The sequence below is a fragment of the Lactuca serriola genome, chromosome 5 (genome assembly GCF_051521515.1).
Source record: "Lactuca serriola cultivar US96UC23 chromosome 5, Lser_US96UC23_V15, whole genome shotgun sequence".
NCBI lineage: Eukaryota > Viridiplantae > Streptophyta > Magnoliopsida > Asterales > Asteraceae > Lactuca > Lactuca serriola.
The window spans coordinates 305,310,130-305,321,387 of record NC_136412.1 but is presented as its reverse complement, the minus strand read 5'-3'; the positions used below and the strand labels follow the sequence as shown (position 1 = coordinate 305,321,387).

The following is an 11,258-nucleotide window of genomic DNA, read 5'->3' as shown; positions in this document are numbered from 1 at the left end:
GTTTTCTTGTCTTATCCTCATCTTATGACCGCAAACCCTCTTGGAAATATCCTAGTGTGACTGAAATCACATGTGATTTCGGTCTTAGGCTTAGATTTACTTTATGTTTTTGGTCCTAAGTCTTTTCCCTTAGAGTTTTCAGCCAAAACATGATCCATTAAGGGTGTTTACGGCCAAAATATGGCCCATTTGAAGTGATTTCGGTCTTGAATGATTCTCATGGTTATGTTTTCGGTTTTACTTGATAGAAAACTTTTTCTTAATAAAGGATTTTCTATTACTCCATATCAAATCCCAAATAAACGAAAACCTAACGTCAAATTCTTTCATGTTTTTGGTTTAAGGTTGTTCATATACAACCGGAAGGAATATCACAACAAGTTTGAAGTTAAAGTAAATGAAGGAATTTTTTTCGAACAATCCTTAACTCAAAAGCTTTATGTGTTCTTAATAAGAAATCCAAAAGGATTGAAGAAAGCTATTACGTTACTTTTGATGATAAATTTGTCAAAAATTCTCAACAACATACAAAAGTTCTATCTGATGAGATTTTTCCATCTTCTAATACTCAAACTTTATCTTCTTATGACTCTTTTTAAATATTTTTTAAATTTTTTGATGAGCCAAAAAATGCATTTCTTCCAAATAGAATGCAAAAGATAATAAAGAAAATGAATTGTTCAAGCTAGTTGATGATGCAATTGAAAATATTGAAATTCTTGATAAAAATCAGAGTCTTACATCTGAGGAGAATGTTTTAGAAAATTTTGTTCCTTTTTCACATGAAGAAGTTTTTATTTTAAATTCGAACTCCAGTTTTGATTTAAATAATAATGATTTTGTGCAGGAGGAGAATTCAAATATGAACACAAATGTCTAGGGGGAGAGTTCATTGAATGATGACACAGATGTGCAATTGGAAGTTGAAGAAATAATTGTTGAAATCGACCTAGAATATGATCAAAATTATCCACCTTTGACTAAATGGACAAAAGATCATCCAAAAACTCAAATCATTGGTGATACTTTCTCAAGAATATTAACTCGTGCTCAACAAAAAGAAAAACATGCTGCTTTATTTTCAAAAATGGAATTTTGCATGATTAATTCTTTTATTTCAAAAATTGAACATAAAAATGTTAAAGTTTCTCTTGATCATGTAGATTGGGTCAAAGAAATGCAAGACGAACTGAATGAGTTTGAGAGAAACAAAGTCTGGAGACTGATTCCAACTTTGAAAGATGCTTCTATTATAGGTCTAAAATGGGAATGCAAGAATAAAATGGATAAAGAAGGAAATGTTGTTCGAAGCAAAGCACGTCTGGTGGTCAAAGGATATTGCCATGAGGAAGAAATTGATTACGAAGAAACATTTTCTCCTGTTGCTCGACTCAAACAGGTTCATATTTTTCTGGCATATGCAACTCATAAAAACTTTGAAGTATATTAAATGGTTGTGAAATGTGTGTTCTAAATAGAGAGCTTGAAGAAACCGTTTATGTTGAAAAACCACCAGGTTTTGTAAATGACAAATATCCACATCATTATTGTGTTCTTGATAAAGTTGTTTATGGTTTGAAACAAGCTCCCCGTGCCTGGTATGAAACTCTAACTAAATTTCTTAAACAATCTAAGGTAAAACAAGGTTCTGTTGATCATACTTTCTTTTATAGGAAAGAAGGTGAACATCTTATGATTGTTCAGATTTATGTTGATGATATTATTTTCGGATCCACTAATCCAAGTTGACTAATGATTTCCAAAAATTGATGAAAACTAAATTTGAAATGAGTTCGTTGAGACCAATAAATTTCTTTCTTGGATTTAACACAAAACAGAGTAAAGAAAGTATTTTCATTAATCAAGAAGCTTACACAAAGTCATTACTTATGAAATTCAGAATGACAAATGATTAGAAAGTGAAAGTTCCCATGACATTCAGCACAAAATTATATCCATCTGTTGATAAACCTGTTGTACATCTTACACAACACTATCAAATGATTGGATCGCTTTTATACCTCATAGCAAGTAGGCCAAATATTATGCTTGCATTGTGTCATTATGCACATTATTAAGCTAATCCTCGAGAGCCACATATGCAAGTACTGGAAAACATTTTTAGATATTTAAAGCGAACAACATCCATTTGGTTTATGGTATCCTAATAATTGTTAAATTTTCATATAGGCTTTTTCAGGTGCTGATCTTAGAGGTTGTGGGCTTGTGTTGGAATAGTTTCTAAGGTCATTAATTGTTGATAATATTTCTAAAAATAACAGGGTCCTTTTGGGTTGCCCTTAAGACCCAAATTAAGTAGAATAAATAAAGGAGGAATTGGTTTATTAACTATCATGGTTAATAATTAATTAAAAATTAATTGAAAATATAATTTAGGAATTAATTAATAGTTTAATTAATTAAAGGTTTGAATGTTCATTAATTGATAGTTGGTTAATCAGGAATTTTCTAGAACCCTTATGGAATTAGGGTTGGATGAAAATCACCCCATCCCATATGGGAAAGGAGTGAAATTTCATGGTTATGCCTCCATCCTAAATGGGAAGAGGGTACTAAACCTATGGAGGCATCCAAGACTATAAATATTGCCTTAGGGATTTCATTCCTCCTTGCACCTTGGCTTGAAGTTTCGCCAACTCTTCTTCCTCCTCCCATAGGGACGATTTCTAACCCCTTTGGGTTTGGTAAATCGACCATTTTCCTAGTTATTTTTATTCCACTCTTTGGTGTCATTCGGTGTGATACCATTAAAGGGATTCTGGTTTAGGTCCTTTCATCCAAGCAACCTCATGGAGGATCAAGATCTCAAGCATAGAGATTAAGGGCTACATAAGAGGTATGTTTTCTTCTTTGTTTTTATGTTTTCTAGGGTTGATATAATTAGCATGAAGCCATAGATACAGAGGATGAATGCACACTTAGGTATACCGTAGTTTCGATTCATCCGCTGCCTAATTTAGAGTGTATTTGATGCATAGAAAACCCAACAGCTTGATCATAAGAGTACTATAGGTGGATGTCAGTTTTTTTGGATGGAACACTCATTAGTTGGCAATCAAAGAAACAGACACATGTTTTACCTTCAACTGCTAAAGCTAAATATATTGCAGTTGTTTCATGTATATCTCAAATAATTTGGATATAAAGTCAATTAAAAACTATGAAATAAGCATGAAGAAGATCCCACTTTATTGTGATAAAGAAAGTGCAATGCGTATTTGTCACAATCCAATTCAACACTTTAAAACAAAAGATATCTCCATAAGATATCATTTTATAAAATATATTGTTTAAGATGGAAACATTGAAGTTCATTTTGTTTGGTCAACAAATCAATTGGTGGATATATTTACAAAGGCTTTACCAGAAGTTAACTTTAATCGAATTCTGCAAAGGACTTAGAGTGATTGATGGTGAATCAGTTCTAAAGTCATTTGTGTAATTGGGAAATGTTCGAAACGTCAGAAGCTATCAAATTTCATTATTCATCTCATAATTCATATTGTTCATTTCGAAATGTTCCGATCATCGGAAGCAACCAGAATTTACTGGTCATTTTTTAATTTTCTTTATTTTCTTTTTGGTAGTTACTTCTTAGTTGCGAGAGGGTACATTTGCTTTTAGGCTGGTGCACTAAATTATTTTCTCTTTGATTTCTCAATATTCTAAAAAATCCGAAAAACATTTCTTTATTTCTGTCTTTAAATTTCAAAAATTCTCAAAAATCCAGTGTACTAAAAGCTCTTGAAGAACTAGGTTAGTGTTTAATGACCATAACGAACACGACTATGAGCATACGACCTTGTGGGCTATATTATTAATCCTTAGTGGGCTATGTTCTCTTCAATGAGAGCTTCAAAATGATATATGTTGTCTCCAAAAAGGAAAATGAGTGAACGAGATATCAATGTTCAAAGATGAGTATTTGAAAATCAAGGTAGCAAATAAAGTGGTTGTGGGAATGAGTCATACAAATGAAAAAGTACAAACTCTTAGTGGGTTTATAAACATAGATGTGTAATGAGGTTACAAGTTTCTATGTATAGTTTTATTCTATCGCCTATACGCCATGATTGGATTGAATCATGTATTTTGTAGTCAAAATTCATCTAACTTGTGTGTCGGCACGACCTGGCGGACACAAATGCGTCTCCAAAATTCGGGCCTACGCAACCCACATTTTTGCAGAACTTTAAAGTTTTTATCCATGATATAATTTTTGTAATTGATGCATTTAATGTGAGCTAATTCACAATTTATTCACTAACTACGAATTAATAAGTGCGGTTACAAAGTTTGGTATATAAAGTAACCATGCCTTGTCATTCATACACAACTTAGTCGAATACTATCTTCCCTTTCTGTTTGTGTACAAATTTTGGTAAACTTTTTAGACAAGTGGTTTGATCCAGCAATACTTATTGTTTCAGCTATTGTACCATCGAAACATACGTCAAATCTTTTTAAAGGAATTGTGTCAAGCACGAGTCTCAATCAATCGACGTTATAATTCACTATTTATTTATTTTGTAGATTTGTTATCCAGAACTAAGAAAAAATAGCATGTTGCGTGCATCCATATATTATAATAATGGAGTCACTCTTCTTTATTATTATTATTATTATTATTATTATTATTATTATTATTATTATTTTGTATCTTTATAATTCTTAAATAACCTTTTTATATATTATATATTATATATATTTATGTTTATATTTTTTTTAAAACCTTTTTGTTATTTATTATTTTTGATGTTTCTTTAATTACATATTTTTTTAATTCTTTTTATTTGAATTATTTTTATTTTGTTAATTTTAAAATTTTTGAACTACATGCCAAAGATAATCAGAATACCTTTTGATATGACTAAACTGCAAATTTGGTCCCTGTGGTTATCAAAAAAAATGTGGATGGAGTCCAAAATCTTTTCAACTTGCACCATTAGTCCAAAATCAATTCTTTTTTTGTGGATATGGTCCGTGTCAAACTTAAAAAGACTATTATACCATTTTAATTTGTTTTTTACATTTATTTTTATATTTATGTCTTTATTTTAGTATTTTAATTATTAGAAAATAAGAAAAAAAAAGCCTAGATTATCCCTATTCCACAGCATCCCTCTCTCTTCAACTCTCTCTCGTTCTTTCTCTCTCTCTCTCTCTCTCTCTCTCTCTCTCTCTCACACACACACACACACTAACGCACACACCTCCTTCTTCTATACACCGTCTTCTCCAAACGTCCCAAAACTAATGAACAAAAAACATAATCAAGCCATAGAAACCCATTTTCTTCATCTTCAATTAGGTTTACAAACCTAAAGCTTGAAACCCCTTGAAACCAAAAGCAAAATTATTGGAATATACCTAATACAAATATTCCAGAGAATCAGAAGTCTTTTGTTGGAGCTCTTTTTGGCTGGTGCTCGATGGTTAGGGTTTCCTCCTAAAGTTTGTCAAATTCATTATAAAACCACAAAGAAGGGGGTATGAGTTCAACAGATAAGCATAGACACACATACACTTATTTCAAATTTCAGAGGATGAACACACACACACAATTACCTTCAACGTCATAGGTTCATTGGGATTTCCAAAAGATGTGTGATTTATAAGATTGTGACATCCCCAAAATCTCGGCCAGAAAAGACCGATTTCATTTATGCTTTTTAAAATAATTTCAGAGTAAATCCTTTTGATTTAAAAGTGTTGCGGAATTTGTTCCCAAAACAAAACATGATAAAATAATATTTATCAAAGCATTTCATCAAGAGATGCATTTTCATTATATAATCAAAACTCAGGATGTCATGTTCCGATACAGACCATAAAGCATAAACGATAACATTACAAGTCATTCAACTAATATATACATATACATACTTGTAAACAAAACAACTCGATGATTCATCCATCTTACGCCCTTGCGCCACTTCCTGTAATACAAATAAAACTGAGTAGGTCAGGCTTGGGAGCCTGGTGAGCATATAGGGTTTCCAACCCACAATAAATTAATTATATTTAATTTCAGCAACCAATCACTATCCCGATTACCCATTCCCGTTATCCTCACTTTACGTCCTTAAAATAACATCTATCTCAAGGGACCTAATCTAGGATTTTCATCGGGACGGACATTACTGCTAAGGGGTTTCCTCAACAATAGATATCCTAAAGGCAACCATGAAGGGGAGAGAGTACACCGGTGAACACATCGTTCACAACACCTACAGGTTATGAACTAGCTAGCGTTCCACAGGACTGTCTAGAAGAGTATGTGGTCGTTATCCATACTCCACTGAATAACTAGATCAACAACAACAACAACATCGATGCCTCTCATCTGTTTATTACACACCCACTATCTACCCATGTTCTACCCAACATATTAGTAGATAAAAATATATATTTTCATACATAGTTTAAAACCTGTATATCATTTTCATTCAATATATATTCCACATAACAGATGAGGCACACCCACATAACACGTATTTCATAGGAAATAAATCAGATCTATGAGATAGAAGAGAATGAATATACATTCACACATATAACAACAAAATTATACACATAAACAACAATATACTTAATACACTCAAACCATACTTGTATTATTATCGTGTTTATGAAAGGTAGTATACACTCACGTGATCAGAAGACGATCAAACAGCACTACGGCTTGTAGAAGTAGTATTTTTCAGCAGATCTGGAAGATCTTCACAAAAATCGAACTTCTCGCGGGCAGAGCTTCGGCTCGGGAACCGCACTTCTCGGGATCTTCGGGATCTCGGGACTTGCTTCGGGGCTCGAGAATATTACCGGGGCTTCGGGGTATTTCTGGCACGCAAATCGATGCAAAACGAGAGAGAGAAGAGAGAAAAATAGCAAAGGAGTCGGCTGCCCTCGCATCCTATTTATAGGAGGCTGGACCCTTGGAGTACGCGGGGCGTACTGCGTTACGCGGGGCGTACTGCCTCAGAATCGTCATTGCTTACGTATCCGAAGAACTCGAGTGAGAGGCGTGTCATGCTTCGCTGTACGCGGGGCGTACGCTAGTATGCTGGGCGTACTTCGGATGAGTCCGATGACTCCTCTTCGGATAATGTCGGATTTAATAATTAAATTTAATTATTAATTATTTAATAAACTTCGAAAATTCATATCTTCTTCATACGAACTCCGTTTTCGACGTTCTTTATATCCACACGTAGGTGAGACTACGCTCTACAACTTTCATTTAGACTCCGTCGGCTACTTTTGCTTTATTTTTATTATTTATTTTTAATAGGTCGGGACAGAAAAACTTCGTTATAAATTCATAACTTCTTCGTTTGACGTCCGTTCTCGCCTAACTTTTTATCGCTTCGATATCAACAACGAGACCTTCGATCCTCGTTTAGATTGCTTTTGCTAAAAACCGTTCGATCTCAAATCGAGTATTTCAGGCTGCATACCGCTAAGCCGAAACTTCGATAAATCATAACTTCCTCATACGAAGTCAGATTTGGGCGTTCTATATATATTCGGAAACCTCGTTTCAACTACTACAACATTATCCAAAGATATCAAGTTTATTTTACACTTAAATTTTGACGTTTATTTTTATTCTTAATTAATCCAACCACATAATTAAGCAATTAAGCACAAAACACATAATACTCAAATAATATACTTCTATTATTTCAAAACGGGTTACAAAAGTTAACCTAAACTATTATATCAACATTAATGACAGGCCCAGAAACACAGGCGTTACAAAGATTGATCCCATAAAGAAGATGTATGTAGTGATGGATTTAACCCTAACTATGTGTGATTTCCAGTAAGATGTAGACATCGGAGAAATAAATATTAAACATGTAAAATCAAACCTAAAATTCAGTTTCGGGTGAGATAAGTGAGATAGGAGGCGATAACAGAGAGGGATAACGAGGATTAGGATCTGTTGAACTCCCCGAAACCATCAAACTTTCTTTTCTTTCTTATTCCCATTGTGACCTGGCCGCCGATGAACTCTCTGTCTATTTTCTTCTTTCTAATCGTAACCTTTAAATCAAAAATGAGTTGTCACCTTTCTTTGATTTTTCGTTGTCTTGAAGATACATGGGAAGAAGCTTGTCATGGGATCAGGATCAGGGATAGAAGGGTGGTTGTTATTTTGTTCAGCAATGAAGGGAAGGGGTGAGAAGAAGATGATGAGTAGGTGAACTTTTTTTTTTTTTTTGAGAGAGAGAGAGAGAGAGAGAGAGAGAGAGAGTTGTGAGTTTTTTTTTTTAATTTTTCTAATATTAGGAAAACATAAAAATAATGTAAAAATTAAATTAGAAGGGCAAAAAAGTCTTTTCATGTTAGATAGGGACCATATCCACAAAAAACATTCGATTTTGGACCAGTGCAAGTTGAAAAGATTTTGGATTCATCCAATTTTTTTGCTAAGGACTTGATATTGATTTTTGATTTATTTATTTTCTTTGTACGGTGGGTTAGTGTTACCATGCAGTTAGCGTACACGAAAGCATTACTATCAGGAAATCGTCAACCCCTGACATAGAACTCGAGACCTCAAATTTTAGAGGCAAAGTCTCTACCAAGTGCTCTTGAATTTTAAGAATTGCAACCTCAAGTTTTATACCGAATATTCAGGAGAAAACATCAACGAGACAACAGTTTAGAGAATAAAACATGCATTATTTATTAATGAATTCATCATATCTCAGTTTCTTACAAGTACAGGTCGATAGATGTTTTTTTAAGGTTTAGAAATTTATTCAAAGAAGCAAGCCTGCCAGGGGATAGGAAAAAGAAATGTAAGATGGTGTTACAACACTGGTTGATGGATGTTTTCCTGCTGTGTAATAAAAGAGATTATTAATTGGTTCTTCTGCAGTTGGTCCTAACTTGACCATTGGAGCCGGTTAGAGGGCTAAGATTGCCCATCTTCACCATAGCAGCTGCAAAGTCACGAAAGAAAACAGAAGGACTCGATCCATAGGTCCTCACTTGTGCATCAGCTGAACCCCCGTTAGATAGTTCTTGATCTGAATGCAGCAATCCCCTCTGGCTAATCAAATCATTATAGTATCTATTATCGAAAGATGTAGCTGAAGAATCTAGTGGTGAAAGATTATTGTCACCACCACTTGAAGGACAGTTTGCTCTCAAGGATGTCGCAAACGATGAGTTTATGTTATTCTCGTTGTAAAGACGACTACGGAATACGGAGCACCTTGCTTGACCAATTGTATGAGCTCCTACAGGACACATACATATATATTGAAGTCATCTGTTTATTACAAAATATGATTCTTGAGTTGCAAAGTAACTCACCAGAGAGAGCTACCATTTCGTTAGCAGTAAATCCTTTGTTTGAAAAGGATGAGATGAGACTACTAAGACTTGAAGCTGGTGAAGGGAGGTTAGAATTTGCGGCACTTTGGCTTGCAGTTGTGGAGTCCCTTCTTCCAAATACAGTGCTCCAACCAGGTCCACCAAGCTGAAATAAAACAAAATCACTGTTCTTAAGTTGATGACTTAATCAAACTGATAACCTCTAGAGTAACCGGAGGTTGTAGAGAAAGAACTTATTTACGCTGAACTTTAATTTTCTACTTACAGCCACAACGGAATCTCGAGCAGCAGCAGATAGTATATCTGCGCAAGAAACAACACCTGGACATTGGCGTTCTAATTGTGTTTTAATGGTATCAATGACATTGAATCCTCTGATCGAATTGCTATTTGGACCCGCATTCTTTTCTCCGGTAAAGTTTGCAGTGTCGTCCAATAACACAGATGCATCACATCCCTATATATATTTCAAAGCATGTTAATATTAACGGAAGAATATTTGTTTTCTTCAAGTAATGATAAAGCTTATTTCTTAAGAAAATAAAACAAACGACTTTTTGTCGTTTTCGTTGGCTACATAAAGAATGAAGAATACTTTTGGCATTTTCTGTTCATAAGCATCTGTGTAATCAGAAAGAGTATTGATGTGAAGGTCAACAAGTAAACACCGTGTGACAAGCCACTATGAATGGAACTCAAATTAAACAAACGTATCAAGTCAATTGTGGCCAGGGGATTTAAGCAACTAGAAAAGGACACAACAACGAGAATAAGTTGTTGGTCAATATTTCACACACACAATATGCAAAGATACAATCCCCGCATGATGGATGATCTATTTCAAATAGATAATGTGTTTTTTTTTCAAATCAATCGCTTTTGATAATGACATGTGCAAATGTTTTTATTTATTTCTAAATATCATAAGGATATAGAATCGTAGAGCATTCACGATGTATAGTTGAATGGAATTATGACTCCAAGATTCGGTGGGGTAAACACACCGAGTTGGCACACGACTGAATTAAAAAATTTATTGCACAATGTACAGTTGAATGGAAAAATGACTACCTAACAAAGAAATGATATATACGTTCCATTGAACTTAATATATAGGTTCAATGGATTCGTAGGATTAAATCATGCACAAAGTTATATGAAAACGGGATGTTGATTTTGCAATGCATTAGGCCTTATAGAGTTGAATGCATTAGTGATCCTCTTATTTGAAATCAAGACTCTCAAAGAAGCTAAATCCTACATGTTAGTTTGGTTATATATGCATCAAATGGTGAAAGATAAAATCCTATAACTTGAGATAGACAGCTACCAACTTGACTGTAATTAAGCAAAGCTAATTATGTGTGGACAAGGCCAAGAGATGCATTAGAAATTAGGATACTTGCATTAACAAAGCAATCATGGAAATGGAGGCGAAGCAATGAAGCTCCCATGCGAGCTTCACTAGCAACAGCTGAATTCACGGCTCTTGTTATAACCGAACGAAAATTAGGACATGTTCTAGCATAGAAATTTGCAGATAGCTGACCCGAAGTAGTTCCAAACAGAACCCATAAACATAAAATGAAGGTTGAAAGCTTAAACAAAGAAGAAAAGGTTGAAGAAGCCATGATTATGACAATTTCACCAAGTAGAAGATATTCGAGAGAAAGAAGGTTCTGTTGTGGTAGATTAAGGGCTTATGCAATGTCTATATATAAGGAAGGGTGCGTAGGGTGGTGGGTGGGTTGGTGGATGTGTGTGTGTGGTGGGGGTGGGAGAGGGGGGGGGGGGGGGGGGGTGTTCTAAAATACTAAGTCAACGATGAAGAGAGCATCAGCAATGTCTAATTATTAATTAATTACCTACTCCTGCATTACTTG

General features: G+C 34.3%; 1 protein-coding gene across 1 annotated transcript; it reads right to left on the bottom strand.

The window, feature by feature from the left end:
* Positions 1–8,694: 8,694 nt before the first annotated feature.
* Positions 8,695–11,053, bottom strand: LOC145054837 (cationic peroxidase 1-like). The gene is made up of 4 exons (XM_079003102.1): positions 10,782–11,053; positions 9,641–9,832; positions 9,355–9,520; positions 8,695–9,278 (listed from the first exon to the last, which is right to left on the bottom strand). The coding sequence occupies exons 1-4, from the start codon at positions 11,004–11,006 to the stop codon at positions 8,896–8,898; spliced, it is 966 nt and encodes a 321-aa protein (XP_078859228.1). The 5' UTR covers positions 11,007–11,053; the 3' UTR covers positions 8,695–8,895.
* Positions 11,054–11,258: the final 205 nt, after the last annotated feature.